Raw genomic sequence first — 20785 nt, forward strand, 5'->3', positions numbered from 1 at the left:
CGCTTGACGACATGCACCCTCTTTCCCTTTTAGATTGGTAGACAGCGACACTCACAGCAAGTTAGAAAGATTACAAAATGTAGTCACCGTCAATGTTGCTTAGATAGATAGATAGATAGATAGATAGATAGATAGATAGATAGATAGATAGATAGATAGATAGATAGATAGATAGATAGATAGATAGATAGATAGATAGGGGGAATACATACACCTTATACAATACTTTACAGTGCAGTATAACGGCCTGTATTGGATTGCATAATATCAACAAGTGTTCCTAAATGTCTGTGCATTTCGTTTGCATTTGTAAACTAGCAAAAAATTATGAGAAATACCTGAAACTATAATGCAACAGAAAACAACATATCCATAAACATCATAAAAAGTTAATTTCAGTGCTTTTCAACACGTGAAAAAAATTAACAGAGGGTAGAATTTATGAATGTTGGGTTCCATTGCATTGCAAGAGCGCTCTATTTTTGTAGTCACTGTGTACACCCAAATGTAGAATGGTGTCCTGAATTAAAAACAATAAAAGTGCAGACGTGTGTGAAGTGATACTACAAAGTGACATAAAGTATGGACATGAACAGACGTAACAACTACTATAGAGAAAAAACTCTGTTTCTGCTGATATCTTAGGGGCCTAATGTCAGGTGTGATTTGTTTTGTTAAGGACCATGGACAGCGACACTGAAATAAAATTGAGAAGCTGATTTTAGTTAAAAAAAAAAAAAAAAAAAGTCTTCACAAAATTTGTGATTTATTTTGTGCTGGTGGTTTGAATTAAATTACTATTAGTTAATCCGAAGTTATCTTTAACATTACTGACAAAGTGTAGACATTTGGAATGTTAAACGTAATGAATATTTATTAAAAACGTGGGAGAACAGTGATGTTGCAAAAAAGGCCAGAAATACATCCTAGCACTGCTACCACTGATCCCCTCAAACGGACAAGTATTCTTTGCAGAGATATGAAGCCTACCCGAATCCTGTGATGAGCCAAACGCTTCAGCAAAATCTGATGGACTTTTGACTTAAAACGCATATAATAAAGAGACTGTGAAGAATCGTTGTGACCTCAGAATGAGCCTGTGGACGAAAGGTGTCATAGCTAAGCATAAATCAACTATACCATCAAATAAATGTATAAACGGACACAGAATAGTTACGTATCGGCAATCCTTTTCAGGCCATATGCTTCGGCCTCTGCAGAAAAAAAAGCTCCATACAAAAGGCACGTGACTGCCCGTGGAAGAAATTAACAAAAACCCTTTGAAAATGTTTCAATGTAAGGCTACTCGACGTCAAGGCTACACGACTGAAAGGTCACAATAAAAATAAAAACTTAGACACAAAAATCTCTGAAGCCTACCTCTGGAGACTCATCTGGTGTATTAAACACTTCAGCAAAGTCTGATGGACTTTTCCTCAGAGTCTGGTCAGCAGGCAGTGTGTTGTCATTGTAAGAGGACACGAACTTAAAGTCACTGGTTCTTGAACCTGTTGTCAGGTACGCGTCATAATTGTAAGTGCTGCGTAAAGTTCCTGTGCCGTCAACATCTGCGTAATTAGGAGGGAGATAAGCGCTGGGGATGGCAACTGCTCCATCAAACAACAGTCTGGGCTTTCTCCTGCGACAAAACCTCACACCCAGGATAATAATAATGAAGGTCAGGAAAAACGTCGACACTGACACCAGCGCGATGATCAGATAAGAGGTCAGTTTGGAGTTCTTCTCATCATAAGAAATATCCTTCAGTTCTGGCACCTCAGCCAAGTTATCAGAAATAAGTAAATACATGGAACAGGTGGCAGACAGAGAGGGCTGTCCGTTATCTTTCACTGACACAATAAGGTTCTGTTTCATGCTGTCAGACTCGGAAATGTCCCGCTGTGTCCTGATCTCTCCGCTGTGGACACCAATAGTGAAAAGTCCAGGATCAGTGGATTTCACTATATGATAGGACAGCCAGGCGTTCTGTCCGGAGTCCGCGTCCACCGCTATCACTTTGGACACCAGAGAGCCTCCGTGTGCAGCTTTGGGGACCAGCTCGGTCATGAACGAGTTACCCTCCGGGGCGGGGTACAGTATCTGAGGAGAGTTGTCATTCACATCCGATATGAACACACTCACGGTCACGTTGCTGCTGAGCGGAGGAGAACCGTTGTCTCTGGCCATCACGTGCACTTTAAAACTCCTGAACTGTTCATAATCAAACGACCTCACAGCGTGGATCACCCCCGTGTCTCCGTTCACAGACAGATAGGAGGACACCGGGGCACCGTTCACCTCACCGGCTAACAGAGAATAAATCACTGTACCGTTTTGTCTCCAGTCGGGGTCTCGAGCACTAACGGAACATAAAGTGGAGCCAGGTTTGTTATTTTCACTCACATATGCGCTGTACGACTGTTCCTCAAACACAGGTGGGTTGTCGTTGATGTCTGCTACAGATAACTGAACAGTTTTAGAGGAGGACAGAGGTGGAGAGCCCTCGTCAGTGGCAGTGATTGTAATGTTGTAATCAGACACTACTTCGCGGTCCAGTTGTCCTGTGGTCACCAGAGAATAATAGTTTTTAATAGAAGGAACCAACTTAAAAGGAACATTTTGCTGAATGGAGCAGCGGACCTGTCTGTTATTCTCAGAGTCTCTATCCTGCACGTTAATGATGCCCACCTCTGTACCAGGTGACACATTCTCAGGTATGGGATTAGTCAGTGATTTTAAAAATATTACCGGGGCGTTATCGTTCACGTCAGAAAGGTCTATGAAAACATTTGCGTAAGAACTTAATCCCAGACCATCTTTTGCCATGACGCGCAGTTCAAATGAATTTTTCTTCTCGTAATCCGTGGTGCCAACTACTCTTATTTCTCCCGTTTTACTGTCAATAGAAAACAGTTTTTCATCTGTTACTGAAACATGACCAAAGTCATACGTGACGTCACCATTCACGCCTTCATCTGCATCAACAGCACTGACTTCAACGACTACAGTTTCGAGAGGAGAGTTTTCAGGCAGACTGGCTTTATAAACGGCCTGGCTAAACACTGGGGCGTTATCATTAGCATCCAGCACAGTGACGTGTATCATCACAGTACCTGATCTCTGAGGAGAGCCACCATCTAAAGCTGTTAAAGACAACTCAATGTGTTGTTGTGTCTCTCTATCGAGTTTATTCTCTAGAACAAGTTCAACTTTGTTGGCATCAATCATTAGAATAAAATGTGCATTCTTTTGTAAGCTGTACCTCTGGACAGAGTTTTGACCGATATCCGGGTCATGTGCTTCCTCCATTAAGAAACGGGTGCCCTTTTCAGCGGACTCGCTTATTTCAATCCGTATCAGTTCTCTTCTGAACTGAGGAGAGTTATCATTTATATCTTGAACGTGTAGATTTATACGATGTAATTCTAGCGGATTCTCCAGTATAAGCTCCAGCACTAAAATACACGATGGTTTAGTGCCGCAAAGACTCTCTCTGTCAAGCCGCTCGGCAACACTTAGATCCCCGCTTTTTAAGCTGATAACACAATATCGTTCGTTCCTGCCTTCGGAATCAATGCGGGCCTTACGACTTGACAGGGTGGCTATATCCAGACCAAGATCCTTGGCAACATTTCCGATGACCGTTCCTGGTTTCATCTCCTCCGGGATAGAATAGCTCACCTCGGCACACACGGATTGCAGTGCAAGTAGACAGATGACAAAGCGGGTAACCAGGCCAAGCTTTGAAAATCCGCTGTGTTCCATTATTAAAAATGACAAAAATCCACAGGAGAGAGAAAATTTGTAAAGTTATTTTGTTGAGCTTGCGAACCCGTGTGAGATTGAGTAAATCAGACACATCTAAAGAACAAAATCAGCAACGCGATCCCACAGCCGCAACATAACTGAAAACACAAAGCTTAGAAACAATGGGTGGAGACGTTCTGCTACACGGCATTGCAATTTTCCCTGGTAAACTGGTAGATAGCGACACAGTGTGTTCGTTTGAGATAAGGCATGTGAAAAAAGGAAGGGTGCACTACTGAAAGCTTAATGGTATGATATGAACAGAACAGGACACCTTCGCCGATCAAAAGTGTAATGAAACCAAATTACCAGAACATATCACCACGACTTTGGCTAGAATTTCACAGTCTGTAGCCTGAGTTCATCCAGTTTTTTAAGGTAGGGCAAGAAGTAAAAGAAATAGCTGCAGGCATGCTGCATGGAATTGACACACAGGCAAACAGTTCACTTCAAACAAATTAACTCAAATCTGACGATTAAAATGCATTTGATAGTTGGTTTGTTTGTTTTTATCACTATATTTTCAAGAGATATGCACCTTCAAAATAAATGGATGTCGGTAGCAGCGTATACAGCAATGTTTTAAAACGGCCCTGCATGTACCAGCCTTCCAAGTTTTAAGCACCATGGACAGAGCTTATTCGCCTTTATGAAGAGGACCGCAAACGTCTACTTTTTAAGATACTTTCAAAGGGAAAGGGGTCATTTGCTTCTGAAAAAGTTGTTGCCTCTGCACCGAGCAATGAAACTTGACGGTCTGTTAAATGAATGGCATCTCAGAACAAAGAGACGCAAAAATAACAGGCCAAATACAATAGTGGTCCTGTGGCAAAACTCAAATATCAGACATACCAATGTTTGTCACAGTTAACTTTCACTTTTAAAGTCGGAATACTGAACTGTTATTAAGAACAATCAATGGAGCGCCTAAGTATGCCGGGATCCATTTGTGCTGAGTTGATAGGGGAAGAATGGCGACGCATTTCTCTGATTTCAAGCAAACTCGGGGCAAATAACATTTGCTATTGCTTGCAAGAGTATCACTTAACTACCCCAAAAATGCTGAGTAAATTACACTGCACATTATAACGCAGTAAAAACACCGTGGTTGCTACTGCCAGGTCTGTACAAGGTCCAAAGGGGCTCTTAGATCACAACAACAGGTATTCATGCAATGCCAACGATAGATGACTGCCACACACTTCAACTCAATGTGAAGATTTGCCTCTGCTACCAAGGGATGGTGGGAAAAGTGTATGTTACAAAAAGGCTGAGAGTGATTTTTTTAGAAGCAGTAAATACATTTTTGAGCTGACGATTCACTTGGATACGTCGCACGCTAATTTAACTACATTACACTAAAGTGTGTTTCAACATTATCTTTATCTAACGTATTTCAGATTTGAATAAGCAACCATACAATTACTTGACAAAACAAAGCATTCTACTACACGCTGACCACAAGAAAATGGTTCACACATTTGTGAGCGCTAAATCAACATTAATAACAACTACAAAATTCGGTTTTAGGCCTATACGATTGTTGGATTTGACTACAATGCAGAAGGTTTCTACAAATCTGAATCAAACGTTCTTATTAATTATAAACTATTTAACTTGAATTCCAGTGAGAAATAAGATAAACAAAAAAATTGCATTCGAAGTATTTGACACACTTATACGACCAAAGTTGGCTTCATAAACTATATTATATTGAGAGAAGAATAGAGTGGGATGTTTTTTCTGGTGCATATAACCATGTGCTGCAATGCACCATGTTACAATTGCAGGACGAAATTACACGAATCTGTAACTAATCATTTCTAAATGACGCAAGGGGAAATGTATCTCCTATGCATATTGGATAAGAGATTGAATTTTCCATTTACCAGTGTATTAAAGTCGGAGCTCATCCCGCAGCCCTGAAGATATGCGGCTTGTGCTCAAACAGTATAAACCCTGAGCAAGAATATTGCTGACGTAAAAGAAAAACAACTTGTCCCTTTAACTCTAAATCAGTTACTGTTTGTTAGGCCTTCAATCTTTTTCTGTCATTTGTATTAGAGCTACACGGACTTTAGAAGGAAAGACATTACCATAACTCAATGAAAAAGCCCCCAAACGTTTCTGGGGACTTTTTCATTGAGTCATTGTCATCACAACTGCTGAAGTAATCCACGGATCCTACCTCGACAGACGGCTCTAAATCTTCAAACGGGTCAACAAAGTCTGATGGACTTTTCCTCAGAGTCTGGTCAGCAGGCAGTGTGTTGTCATTGTAAGATGACACGAACTTAAAGTCACTGGTTCTTGAACCTGTTGTCAGGTACGCGTCATAATTGTAAGTGCTGCGTAAAGTTCCTGTGCCGTCAACATCTGCGTAATTAGGAGGGAGATAAGCGCTGGGGATGGCAACTGCTCCATCAAACAACAGTCTGGGCTTTCTCCTGCGACAAAACCTCACACCCAGGATGATGATAATGAAGGTCAGGAAAAACGTCGACACTGACACCAGCGCGATGATCAGATAAGAGGTCAGTTTGGAGTTCTTCTCATCATAAGAAATGTCCTTCAGTTCTGGCACCTCAGCCAAGTTATCAGAAATAAGTAAATACATGGAACAGGTGGCAGACAGAGAGGGCTGTCCGTTATCTTTCACTGACACAATAAGGTTCTGTTTCATGCTGTCAGACTCGGAAATGTCCCGCTGTGTCCTGATCTCTCCGCTGTGGACACCAATAGCGAAAAGTCCAGGATCAGTGGATTTCACTATCTGATAGGACAGCCAGGCGTTCTGTCCGGAGTCCGCGTCCACCGCTATGACTTTGGACACCAGAGAGCCTCCGTGTGCAGCTTTGGGGACCAGCTCGGTCATGAACGAGTTACCCTCCGGGGCGGGGTACAGTATCTGAGGAGAGTTGTCATTCACATCCGATATGAACACACTCACGGTCACGTTGCTGCTGAGCGGAGGAGAACCGTTGTCTCTGGCCGTCACGTGCACTTTAAAACTCCTGAACTGTTCATAATCAAACGACCTCACAGCGTGGATCACCCCCGTGTCTCCGTTCACAGACACATAGGATGACACCGGGGCACCGTTCACCTCACCGGCTAACAGAGAATAAATCACTGTACCGTTTTGTCTCCAGTCGGGGTCTCGAGCACTAACGGAACATAAAGTGGAGCCAGGTTTGTTATTTTCACTCACATATGCGCTGTACGACTGTTCCTCAAACACAGGTGGGTTGTCGTTGATGTCTGCTACAGATAACTGAACAGTTTTAGAGGAGGACAGAGGTGGAGAGCCCTCGTCAGTGGCAGTGATTGTAACGTTGTAATCAGACACTACTTCGCGGTCCAGTTGTCCTGTGGTCACCAGAGAATAATAGTTTTTAATAGACGGAACCAACTTAAATGGGACGTTTTGTTGAATGGAGCAGCGGACCTGGCCGTTAGTCTCAGAGTCTCTATCCTGCAAGTTGATGATGCCCACCTCTGTACCAGGTGACACATTCTCAGGTATGGGGTTCGTCAGTGATTTCATATATATCACCGGGGCGTTGTCATTCACATCAGTGATTTCAATGATAACTTTGGAATCAGATGAAAGTCCATAACCATCTTTCGCATCAATGCGCATTTCATATTTAGCATTACTCTCGAAATCAAGTGGTCCTATGACCTTTATCTCTCCAGTGTTAATGTCCAGTGAGAAAACCTTTTTAGCTCTTTCTGGGATGCGGCTGAACTCATACGTCACCTTCCCATTTACCCCATCGTCTGCATCAGAAGCACTGACAGTGAGGACTACCGTATCAAGGGCACAGTTTTCTGGTAAACTGGCTTTATAAAAGGCTTGGACAAACACTGGGGCATTATCATTTGCATCCAGCACAGTCACGTGTATATTAGCCGTTCCTGATCGTTGTGGATTGCCTCCATCAACAGCAACCATCATAAAATTTAAATCGTGCTCTTTTTCACGGTCTAGCTCTTTGTCTAACACCAACTCGACGTTCTTAGATCCATCAGGATCGTCTCGAACAGACAAAACAAAGTATTCATTCTTTTGTAAACTATATTGTTTAACCGTATTTTGCCCGATGTCCGCGTCATGTGCTTCGTTGAGACGATATCGTGCACCGTTGCTGGCCGACTCCCCTATTTCTAACTTAATTGTATCCTTTGGAAAAACGGGTGAGTTGTCATTTACATCCTGGATAAGCAATGAAATACGGTGCAGTTCCAAAGGGCTCTCTAAAACTAATTCGAATTTGAGCATACACGACACCTTCTCCCCACACAGCTCCTCTCTGTCGATCCTTTCCCTGATGACCAAATTTCCCGTTTTAACATCAATATCGCAGTAGTGCTGATAGATTTCCTCAGTATCAATACGGGCTTTACGTGTGAACAATTTCACGACTTCCAGTCCGAGGTCCTTGGCAATATTTCCAACAATGGATCCGGGTCTCATCTCCTCTGGTACAGAGTAGCTGAGGTCTGCAGTGGTGATGTGGATGAAGACAGCAAAGGCGCAGAAAAAAATCAGCAACGTTTTTCCTTTCTGGTCCATTTTTCCTCGAAAGAAGATACGGTCAACTTAATCTCCCCTGTTGCTGATCAAATTCAAATGTAAAGGCAAAATTGAGGAACACCGCTCCTGGAACAATGGCAGCTCCAGCTTTAACGCCTGAATTACTCTTCTTGCAGTGGGTGGAGAAATGAATCTCCTCATATCTGCAAGTGAGCAGCGACGCCGTGAGTAGATTTGGAATATTGCAAATAAACAGCTCAGAGCCCAACAAAAAATGCCATCAACACTGTGGTATCATATTTAACTCTTAAGACGCAAAGTAAAAGTATTTTTCACTGGTATGTTTCAGGTTTGTTATAATAGGCGCATGTGAGAGAAACAACTCGTAACATCATTCAGCACCATGGACAGCGCATTAAATGGTAGGAATACGACTTAAATCTTTTCCTCATTAAACCTTGATGTTCTTAAATAATACGGACTGAGGACTGCGCTGAAGTACAGCGTTGGTCTTCCGTTTTAAGTGAGCAGATATTAACATTTATAAATTAGAAATGGTAAAAAACTGTTAAATTTAAAATATCACTAGACCTAGAAAATGCTTTCATCTTATTTCAAATTTATTCAGAATATGTGTCTATTTTATTTCCTTCTGTATAATGCGGTGGTTAACAACAAATACATGCAAATATAAAGTCCTTTAGTCCTTTGTGGTACTTAAGCAATATCTGAGGGCCACTAAATATAATATAGGCTTGATATCTGCAAGGAAATAAACCTTATTTTCCCATCAATTTGGAGTGTATAAAACGAGATCAAAGCTGACAATCAATATCACATTTAAACAACAAATTGACTGTGATGAAATTTAAGGCTTGAGCACAAATGTTTGGTCAGCTTGTGTTTCTATAAAGTAAAATCATAAAATCTAACTTTGTTTGCTGCAATTTAATACATTGATGGGATGGCAGGAAGTAGAAGTGGTATCTGGCCATGGTCAAGTGATTAACGAAATAGAATAATTGTGGTCACAGACATGCAATAAGCATAGGTATGTTTATATGCAGGTGAAAGGGATGTCTAACGTCAAGATAAAAACCGTGCTAAATTCGGTTTGAAAACGCAAAGTTTTCAGCTATGTAACGGCTGTTGAAATGTCATTTAAACGATTATATGTAAGTGTGTAAAATGTAATAAGACTAAATAGTCATTAATGTGTAAATTTATGTTTTAAACAGGTCTCTCTTGAGAATAAGATCTCCGTGTGTCAATTAGATTACCTGTATGAATACAGGTTAAATTTAGAAAAAAATGAAAACAAATTAATAAATATATAAATAAATGAAGGAGCGTAATCTAGAGGGACAGGCGTTTTGCCACAAAATTATTAAAATGACTCCCAGTGGGTGGTAACCTTGATTTTATCCAGAGACTAAGAAGATGCTGAATAAAATCAATCAATACTCATGTGGACAAAAAGTGTCACAACCAAGCATAAACCGGGCCGACTATATTATCTAAGAAATGTATAAAATGACACAAAGCAGTTACGCAAATGCCATCCTAATCAAGTTATACATATGCTTTGACCTCTGCCAACAAACAACCCGCATACAAAAGGCACATAGCTGCCAATGCGAATAAAAAAGAACAATGAAAATGATCAATTGAATATTTAAGGCGAGGCTAATTTAAGTACACAACTGAAAGGTCACAAACATTGTATTTCAGATACAAAAGTGACTGGGGCCTACCTCTGGAGACTCATCTGGTGTACCAAACACTTCAGCAAAGTCTGATGGACTTTTCCTCAGAGTCTGGTCAGCAGGCAGTGTGTTGTCATTGTAAGAGGACACGAACTTAAAGTCACTGGTTCTTGAACCTGTTGTCAGGTACGCGTCATAATTGTAAGTGCTGCGTAAAGTTCCTGTGCCGTCAACATCTGCATAATTAGGAGGGAGATAAGCGCTGGGGATGGCAACTGCTCCATCAAACAACAGTCTGGGCTTTCTCCTGCGACAAAACCTCACACCCAGGATGATGATAATGAAGGTCAGAAAAAACGTCGACACTGACACCAGCGCGATGATCAGATAAGAGGTCAGTTTGGAGTTCTTCTCATCATAAGAAATATCCTTCAGTTCTGGCACCTCAGCCAAGTTATCAGAAATAAGTAAATACATGGAACAGGTGGCAGACAGAGAGGGCTGTCCGTTATCTTTCACTGACACAATAAGGTTCTGTTTCATGCTGTCAGACTCGGAAATGTCCCGCTGTGTCCTGATCTCTCCGCTGTGGACACCAATAGCGAAAAGTCCAGGATCAGTGGATTTCACTATATGATAGGACAGCCAGGCGTTTTGTCCGGAGTCCGCGTCCACCGCTATCACTTTGGACACCAGAGAGCCTCCGTGTGCAGCTTTGGGGACCAGCTCGGTCATGAACGAGTTGCCCTCCGGGGCGGGGTACAGTATCTGAGGAGAGTTGTCATTCACATCCGATATGAACACACTCACGGTCACGTTGCTACTGAGCGGAGGAGAACCGTTGTCTCTGGCCATCACGTGCACTTTAAAACTCCTGAACTGTTCATAATCAAACGACCTCACAGCGTGGATCACCCCCGTGTCTCCGTTCACAGACAGATAGGAGGACACCGGGGCACCGTTCACCTCACCGGCTAACAGAGAATAAATCACGGTACCGTTCTGTCTCCAGTCGGGGTCTCGAGCACTAACGGAACATAAAGTGGAGCCAGGTTTGTTATTTTCACTCACATATGCGCTGTACGACTGTTCCTCAAACACAGGTGGGTTGTCGTTGATGTCTGCTACAGATAACTGAACAGTTTTAGAGGAGGACAGAGGTGGAGAGCCCTCGTCAGTGGCAGTGATTGTAATGTTGTAATCAGACACTACTTCACGGTCCAGTTGTCCTGTGCTCACCAGAGAATAATAGTTTTTAATAGAAGGAACCAACTTAAAAGGGACGTTTTGCTGAATGGAGCAGCGAACCTGTCCGTTAGTCTCAGAGTCTCTATCCTGCACGTTAATGATGCCCACCTCTGTACCAGGTGACACATTCTCAGGTATGGGGTTAGTCAGTGACTTCAGGTATATAACTGGAGCATTATCATTCATATCAGTAACGTCTATTATAACTTTTGCGTATGAAGTGAGCCCTAAACCATCTTTGGCTTGCACTCTCATTTCGAAAGAGCTGCTTTCCTCAAAGTCAATCACACCAGTTACTGTAATTGCTCCACTTTTAGGATCAATTGAAAATACATTTACATCGTTATCAGAGACGTGACCAAAGTGATATGTTACATCTGCATTCACTCCTTCATCTGCATCAGAAGCACTAACAGTGATCACTTTGGTATCTTGAGGAGAGTTTTCAGGCAGACTGGCTTTATAAACGGCCTGGCTAAACACTGGGGCGTTATCATTAGCATCCAGCACAGTGACGTGTATGACTACAGTACCTGATCTCTGAGGAGAGCCACCATCTAAAGCTGTGAGAAGCAAATTAATCTCTTTTTGCTTTTCTCGGTCAAGTTTATTCTCTAGCACGAGTTCAACCTTGTTGCTGTCAACAGCGAGAATAAAGTTGCCGTTTTTTTGTAGGCTGTACCTTTGAACAGCATTTTGACCTATATCTGCGTCATGGGCCTCCTCGATAGAGAAGCGGTTACCCTTTTCAGCAGATTCGCTTATTTCCATTTCAATTAAATTTTCTCTAAATTTTGGGGAATTGTCGTTTACATCTTGAACATGAAGAGTTACACGATGAAGCTCCAGAGGATTTTCTAAAATCAGATCTACTTTCACAACACACGAGGGTTTCTTGCCACAAAGGCTTTCTCTGTCCATTCTCTCCGATGTGACCAAATCTCCAGTATTCAGATTAATATCACAGTACCGTTTACGAGTCCCCGCAAAATCAACACGGGCCTTTCGGGAAGACAATGTCCCCAGACCAAGACCGAGATCTTTGGCTATATTTCCAATGACAGCATCGCGTTTCATTTCTTCTGGGACAGAATAACTCAGGTCTCCATGAACGAGGTGCAGCGTTACAAAGAAGAAAGCAAAGCGGAAGATCGGTCGAAGCAATGAAAATCCTTTGTCTCCCATCATGACAAAAAACAGCGTCCTCAGCAAGTACAAATTGTAATTTCCAACGAGATATCATAAATCATGCCCACAGACACCAAAAAAAATCAACACTCACATCAGTACACAAAACAATCTGCTCGAACATGTAACCGTCTCTCTTGAAATTTTGCAGCTGATCTCCAGTTACTAGTAGGGGGTGGAGTGGTGAGGGGCTTTTATCCGTCAGCCAACAGCGACACCATGAGTCAATTTTAATCTCCGCATTAATCTGCAATGAAATATCCTCAACAAAGCATCACAACATCAAAATTATGATTTTCACTTGTGTTCAAATTAAATGTGAATGTGCGGCAAATCTTTCATTTTCCTCGCTGGCTCAGCTTTGGCGATGTATGTGAGACATGATTTTAATGTTTTATCTTTGTTTTAGATTTCTGAAAGTAGGCTAAAGATTGATGAATGCTACTGTCTGAATCTCAGAGAGCTCATCCTAACTTTGAGTACAATACTACCACTGCAACATGCTATGGTAATATTAGACTATTGAACGCTCCATATTCAGACAATGAGCTGATAATAACAAATACAACCAGCCAAAAAATTAATACAAACCACACTGTTAATTATAAAATTAAGAATCAGACATCATGGATGAGGAGAAAAAGACATCTTCGCTTGCTGATGTGCGTGAGCGCACGAGACCGTTTCAGCACCATGGACAGATACTTTCACATTGGACGGGGCGGATAATCTTACAGTCATATTTATCCATGTTTTAGTCTCCTGCTCAGTGTTCTTAGACTGTACTAAAATGAGTTTACGACAATTTCACAACAGTAGACACCGACTTCAACTTGGATGTACACCTTCTCCACCCCTAGGCTGACTCAGAAAAAAGAGCTCATCTTCAATCGCACTGACAAGTGACAATCATTGACACATACTGATGTTTTACAACATGTATGTGAAAGCAGAGAATCACTGGTTTAACAAATATATCATAGACAGCTTCACTCATATAGCTACGAGTTACTGATAAACGTGTTCTTGCAATTATTATTTTTTTCCATGAGGACCAGGCTTTCTGCTGGCAAAGATCAGGTTGATGTAACTCATTGAAATAGCAAATTAGTCACACATAACACAATTCCAAAACAACAACAAATTGAATCACACGGTAAAGTAAACTACTCCTCGAATCACGTTTAAGGTGTACCTTTCTGACCAAGGACTTGAAAAGACCCAGCAACTCTGTAGACAACAACAAAAATTAAAATATAAAATTTAAATAAGGAAAAAACAAATGCCTCCCAGACAGACACCAAGTTAGGAGTCCTTGTGTTTTAAGTACAACGGTCAAAAATGTGTTGTCAACTTTTTATTTAATTTATAGAGCAAACAACAATCAACAATGGATGTTTTCCACATTATGCAAATTGTTTCTTTCGGGGACTGCAGCTTTAATTTTGTTGACAAAAACACGTACTGCAGCAAGGTCAGACAAAATAAACAAGACAAACATCGACTGCTGCTAGTGAAGTACTTTAAACGGCTCCTACCTCTACAGACGGATCGAAATCTTCAAATGCATCAGCAAAGTCTGATGGACTTTTCCTCAGAGTCTGGTCAGCAGGCAGTGTGTTGTCATTGTAAGAGGACACAAACTTAAAGTCACTGGTTCTTGAACCTGTTGTCAGGTACGCGTCATAATTGTAAGTGCTGCGTAAAGTTCCTGTGCCGTCAACATCTGCGTAATTAGGAGGGAGATAAGCGCTGGGGATGGCAACTGCTCCATCAAACAACAGTCTGGGCTTTCTCCTGCGACAAAACCTCACACCCAGGATGATGATAATGAAGGTCAGGAAAAACGTCGACACAGACACCAGCGCGATGATCAGATAAGAGGTCAGTTTGGAGTTCTTCTCATCATAAGAAATATCCTTCAGTTCTGGCACCTCAGCCAAGTTATCAGAAATAAGTAAATACATGGAACAGGTGGCAGACAGAGAGGGCTGTCCGTTATCTTTCACTGACACAATAAGGTTCTGTTTCATGCTGTCAGACTCGGAAATGTCCCGCTGTGTCCTGATCTCTCCGCTGTGGACACCAATAGTGAAAAGTCCAGGATCAGTGGATTTCACTATATGATAGGACAGCCAGGCGTTCTGTCCGGAGTCCGCGTCCACCGCTATAACTTTGGACACCAGAGAGCCTCCGTGTGCAGCTTTGGGGACCAGCTCGGTCATGAACGAGTTGCCCTCCGGGGCGGGGTACAGTATCTGAGGAGAGTTGTCATTCACATCCGATATGAACACACTCACGGTCACGTTGCTACTGAGCGGAGGGGAACCGTTGTCTCTGGCCATCACGTGCACTTTAAAACTCCTGAACTGTTCATAATCAAACGATCTCACAGCGTGGATCACCCCCGTGTCTCCGTTCACAGACAGATAGGAGGACACCGGGGCACCGTTCACCTCACCGGCTAACAGAGAATAAATCACTGTACCGTTTTGTCTCCAGTCGGGGTCTTGAGCACTAACGGAACATAAAGTGGAGCCAGGTTTGTTATTTTCACTCACATATGCGCTGTACGACTGTTCCTCAAACACAGGTGGGTTGTCGTTGATGTCTGCTACAGATAACTGAACAGTTTTAGAGGAGGACAGAGGTGGAGAGCCCTCGTCAGTGGCAGTGATTGTAATGTTGTAATCAGACACTACTTCGCGGTCCAGTTGTCCTGTGGTCACCAGAGAATAATAGTTTTTAATAGAAGGAACCAACTTAAAAGGGACGTTTTGTTGAATGGAGCAGCGGACCTGTCTGTTATTCTCAGAGTCTCTATCCTGCACGTTAATGATGCCCACCTCTGTACCAGGTGACACATTCTCAGGTATGGGGTTAGTCAGTGACTTCAGGTATATAACTGGAGCATTATCATTCATATCAGTAACATCTATTATGACTTTAGCATACGAGGTTAGTCCTAAACCATCTTTTGCTTGCACTCTCATTTCAAAAGAACTGCTTTCTTCAAAATCAATCACACCAGTTACTCCAATTTCTCCAGTTTTACGATCAATAGAAAACACATTTACATCGTCGTCAGACACATGGCTTAAATCATATGTTACATCTCCATTCACTCCTTCATCTGCGTCAGTAGCACTAACAGTGATCACTTTGGTATCTGGAGGAGAGTTTTCAGGCAGACTGGCTTTATAAATGGCCTGACTAAACACTGGGGCGTTATCATTAGCATCCAGCACAGTGACGTGTATGACTACAGTACCTGATCTCTGAGGAGAGCCACCATCTAAAGCTGTGAGAAGCAAGTTAATCTCTTTTTGCTTCTCCCGATCAAGTGTATTCTCTAGCACGAGTTCAACCTTGTTGCTGTCAACAGCGAGAATAAAGTTGTCGTTTTTTTGTAGGCTGTACCTTTGAACAGCATTTTGACCTATATCTGCGTCATGGGCCTCCTCGATAGAGAAGCGGTTACCCTTGTCGGCTGACTCCCTTATTTCCATTTCAATCAAATTCTGTCTGAATTTTGGCGAGTTGTCGTTTATATCTTGAACATGAAGAGTTACACGATGAAGCTCCAGAGGATTTTCTAACACCAGATCTACTTTCACAACGCACGAGGGTTTCTTGCCACAAAGGCTTTCTCTGTCCATTCTCTCCGATGTGATCAAATCTCCAGTATTCAGATTAATATCACAGTACCGTTTACGAGTCCCCTCAAAATCAACACGGGCCTTTCGGGAAGATAAGGTCCTCAGATCAAGACTGAGGTCTTTGGCTATATTTCCAATAACAGACTCGCGTTTCATCTCCTCTGGAACAGAATAACTCAGGTCTCCATAAACCAGGCGCAGCGTTACAAAGAAGAGAGAAAAGCAGACGATACGATGAAGCGCTGAAAATCCTTTGTCTCCCATCCTGACAAAAAAAGGCGACACCAGTGTCTAAAACTTAAAGTCCAGTCCGATATAACAAATATATCAAAAAAGAGCCAGTAATCTAACAATACAGACCGACGTCCAAAAAAAGACACACGAGGATTTAACCGATTCTCTGTGAGAAATACAACTGATATCCACTCCGCACTGGTGGGTGGAGTGCTGTGTGTTCATTTTCTATAAGCCAACAGCGACGCCATGAGTCGCTCTTTATCTTCACATTATTGTGGAGGGAAATATCCTTCACAGTCTGAAATCACCTTAAGGGAATATCTATTCTCGTCAGTTTGACCTATCTGTAGACAAACGCTATAACGCGACGGATAATATGCAGAGAAAAGAGACAAACTATTATGTAATAGTTGTTTAATTAGTCACTCACTGCCATGGTCCCGAGCAAATATAGACATTCTCTACTGAATATAAGACCTGACTTTTATTCATGTCACGATACAACCATAACACAAGACGTGCGTGTGTGAAAAATGTACTTTAAACATACACACTACAGCCTGTTCTCATATGGATTGAAACTCTTCCATAGTTGAGATTTGGGTGTTGTTTACCAGTAAAACTGAGCTTAGTGTCATTTGATTGTAGGTCCTCACATTTTAAATAGTGTATATATTTAGCATTAACTTGGTCATTGGTGATTTATACCGCTGTTGGGCTTAACATAAATCCATACTACAACGCCTTTGAAAAACAAAGCTAACGCTTCTTTGACCATGACACTGCAACATGCACTGACACAGTAAAGGAACACGGATCCAAGATTATAATCTGAGGCAGTCAAAGAAAACTAGGACAGTCGAAACTGTACAAACATACAAGAATTCATTTTTCATTACATTACCAATTAAAATAAAGATGATAATGTTTTTTTTCTCTGACGATTACAGCATGGAAGGAATTTCTAGTTTTAAAATATATGTGTATTGTAGTCATTACTATCATTATTAACAACAGTAGCCGTAATAATTCAAATCATGTTATCATTCTTTGAACCTAAAACAATTCAACAGGGTGGCTACCTAAAGATCTTAAGTTGTGACTGTGAGAGTATTTCAGCAAAACAGACATATATCTTGAGATTTGGAAAGGCCAGCGTCACCAAGAGACCAGGATGTTTTATGTTAAAATTAAGCTTCTGTCCAAGGACAGTGTTCTTAGACTCATTTAACTAAAGTGAAATGAACCCCTTAAATTAAGTTAATGAACATAACAATTTGACAATTAAAAACTATATGTAAATCATAGAGAGACAGCAAATGATGGACTTCTGAAGAACAAAATGAAAAAGAATATATAACCAAATGATGACGGGATATTCAACATTGCTGTTAAAAGTACGAAAAAATCACCTTCACTTAAAAAAGTTCCCTAACTTCACTTCAAATTCTACATATCACTTATGAATTCAGACAAAAAAATCCCGCAGCTGAAGACAAACTTCACTTCTCAACAAGCAAGCCAGAATACATGAACCGTGAAAAGCAATCTAATTGGAAATAGTCCTACCTCTACAGACGGATCTAAATCTTCAAACGGGTCAGCAAAGTCTGATGGACTTTTCCTCAGAGTCTGGTCAGCAGGCAGTGTGTTGTCATTGTAAGAGGACACAAACTTAAAGTCACTGGTTCTTGAACCTGTTGTCAGGTACGCGTCATAATTGTAAGTGCTGCGTAAAGTTCCTGTGCCGTCAACATCTGCGTAATTAGGAGGGAGATAAGCGCTGGGGATGGCAACTGCTCCATCAAACAACAGTCTGGGCTTTCTCCTGCGACAAAACCTCACACCCAGGATGATAATAATGAAGGTCAGGAAAAACGTCGACACTGACACCAGCGCGATGATCAGATAAGAGGTCAGTTTGGAGTTCTTCTCATCATAAGAAATATCCTTCAGTTCTGGCACCTCAGCCAAGTTATCAGAAATAAGTAAATACATGGAACAGGTGGCAGACAGAGAGGGCTGTCCGTTATCTTTCACTGACACAATAAGGTTCTGTTTCATGCTGTCAGACTCGGAAATGTCCCGCTGTGTCCTGATCTCTCCGCTGTGGACACCAATAGCGAAAAGTCCAGGATCAGTGGATTTCACTATATGATAGGACAGCCAGGCGTTCTGTCCGGAGTCCGCGTCCACCGCTATCACTTTGGACACCAGAGAGCCTCCGTGTGCAGCTTTGGGGACCAGCTCGGTCATGAACGAGTTGCCCTCCGGGGCGGGGTACAGTATCTGAGGAGAGTTGTCGTTCACATCCGATATGAACACACTCACGGTCACGTTGCTGCTGAGCGGAGGAGAACCGTTGTCTCTGGCCATCACGTGCACTTTAAAACTCCTGAACTGTTCATAATCAAACGACCTCACAGCGTGGATCACCCCCGTGTCTCCGTTCACAGACACATAGGAGGACACCGGGGCACCGTTCACCTCACCGGCTAACAGAGAATAAATCACTGTACCGTTTTGTCTCCAGTCGGGGTCTCGAGCACTAACGGAGCATAAAGTGGAGCCAGGTTTGTTATTTTCACTCACACATGCGCTGTACGACTGTTCCTCAAACACAGGTGGGTTGTCGTTGATGTCTGCTACAGATAACTGAACAGTTTTAGAGGAGGACAGAGGTGGAGAGCCCTCGTCAGTGGCAGTAATTGTAATGTTGTAATCAGACACTACTTCACGGTCCAGTTGTCCTGTGGTCACCAGAGAATAATAGTTTTTAATAGAAGGAACCAACTTAAAAGGGACGTTTTGCTGAATGGAGCAGCGGACCTGTCTGTTATTCTCAGAGTCTCTATCCTGCACGTTAATAATGCCCACCTCTGTACCAGGTGACACATTCTCAGGTATGGGATTGAACAGTGATTTCAGATATATAACTGGAGCATTATCATTCATATCAGTAACATCTATTATGACTTTAGCATACGAGGTTAGTCCTAAACCATCTTTGGCTTTTACTCTCATTTCAAAAGAACTGCTTTCTTCAAAATCAATCACACCAGTTACTCCAATTTCTCCAGTTTTACGATTAATAGAAAACACATTTATATCGTCGTCAGACACGTGGCTTAAATCATATGTTACATCTCCATTCACTCCTTCATCTGCGTCAGTAGCACTAACAGTGATCACTTTGGTATCTGGAGGAGAGTTTTCAGGCAGACTGGCTTTATAAACGGCCTGGCTAAACACTGGGGCGTTATCATTAGCATCCAGCACAGTGACGTGTATGACTACAGTACCTGATCTCTGAGGAGAGCCACCATCTAAAGCTGTGAGAAGCAAATTAATCTCTTTTTGCTTTTCTCGGTCAAGTGTATTCTCTAGCACAAGTTCAACCTTGTTGCTGTCAACAGCGAGAATAAAGTTGCCGTTTTTTTGTAGGCTGTACCTTTGAACAGCATTTTGACCTATATCTGCGTCATGGGCCTCCTCGATAGAGAAGCGGTTACCCTTGTCGGCTGACTCGCGTATTTCCATTTCAATCAAATTTTCATTGAATTGGGGAGAGTTGTCGTTTACATCTTGAACATGAAGAGTTACACGATGAAGCTCCAGAGGATTTTCTAACACCAGATCTACTTTCACAACACACGAGGGTTTCTTGCCACAAAGGCTTTCTCTGTCCATTCTCTCCGATGTGATCAAATCTCCAGTATTCAGATTAATATCACAGTACCGTTTACGAGTCCCCTCAAAATCAACGCGGGCCTTTCGGGAAGACAATGTTCCTAGACCAAGACCGAGATCTTTGGCGATATTTCCAATGACAGAATTGCGTTTCATCTCCTCTGGGACAGAATAACTCAGGTCACCATAAACGAGGCGCAGTGTTACAAAGAAGAGAGAAAAGCAGACGATCGGGCGAAGCGCTGAAAATCCTTTGTCTCCCATCGTGACAAAACGGCGTCCTCAGCTTGTACTACTTATGATTTCCAATGAGAGATCATAAGACCTGTTCAAAAACGCCAAATAATCCAGCACTCACAGTAATTTACGCAGAACAATGTGCTCAGACATGTAACCGTTTCTCTGGAAAATTTGCGGCTGCAATCACTAGTAGGCGGTGGAGTGGTGAGGGGATTTATCCGTCAGCCAACAGCGACACCATGAGTCACTTTTAATCATCGCATTAATCTGCAATAAAATATCCTCAACAAAGCCTCACAACAACAATAATATGATATTCACTCGCGTTCAAATGCAATTTAAATGTGCGGCAAATCTTTCCTTTTCCTCGCTCAGCGTTGGCAATGTATGTAAGAAGTGATTTTAATGTTTTATCTTTGTTTTAGATTTCTGAAAGTAGGCAAAAGATTAATGAATTCTGTTGTCTGAGC

At 42.0% G+C, this 20785-nt stretch overlaps 4 protein-coding genes and 1 pseudogene across 4 annotated transcripts; all 5 read right to left on the reverse strand.

Moving 5' to 3' along the window:
* Window positions 1-1353: 1353 nt before the first annotated feature.
* Window positions 1354-3765, reverse strand: LOC121963161 (protocadherin gamma-A12-like). Its single transcript, XM_042513488.2, has one exon. The coding sequence runs from the start codon at window positions 3763-3765 to the stop codon at window positions 1354-1356; it is 2412 nt and encodes an 803-aa protein (XP_042369422.2).
* A 2134-nt stretch (window positions 3766-5899) lies between these two features.
* LOC121965882 (protocadherin beta-15-like) lies at window positions 5900-8503 on the reverse strand. The gene has a single exon (XM_042515997.2). It carries the CDS (start codon window positions 8384-8386, stop codon window positions 5900-5902), a length of 2487 nt encoding a protein of 828 aa, XP_042371931.2. The 5' UTR covers window positions 8387-8503.
* A 1571-nt stretch (window positions 8504-10074) lies between these two features.
* Window positions 10075-12637, reverse strand: LOC121940253 (protocadherin gamma-A12-like). Its single transcript, XM_088081438.1, has one exon. It carries the CDS (start codon window positions 12487-12489, stop codon window positions 10075-10077), a length of 2415 nt encoding a protein of 804 aa, XP_087937564.1. The 5' UTR covers window positions 12490-12637.
* Window positions 12638-14012: 1375 nt separating this feature from the next.
* On the reverse strand, window positions 14013-16482 carry LOC148188924 (protocadherin gamma-A12 pseudogene; annotated as a pseudogene).
* Window positions 16483-16715: 233 nt separating this feature from the next.
* Window positions 16716-20339, reverse strand: LOC121964243 (protocadherin gamma-A4-like). Its single transcript, XM_088081439.1, has 2 exons — window positions 17955-20339; window positions 16716-16742 (listed from the first exon to the last, which is right to left on the reverse strand). The coding sequence occupies exons 1-2, from the start codon at window positions 20337-20339 to the stop codon at window positions 16716-16718; spliced, it is 2412 nt and encodes an 803-aa protein (XP_087937565.1).
* Between the last annotated feature and the right edge of the window lie 446 nt (window positions 20340-20785).

Source organism: Plectropomus leopardus, chromosome 8, assembly GCF_026936395.1.
Source record: "Plectropomus leopardus strain MGB_pleo_1.0 chromosome 8, ASM2693639v1, whole genome shotgun sequence".
NCBI lineage: Eukaryota > Metazoa > Chordata > Actinopteri > Perciformes > Serranidae > Plectropomus > Plectropomus leopardus.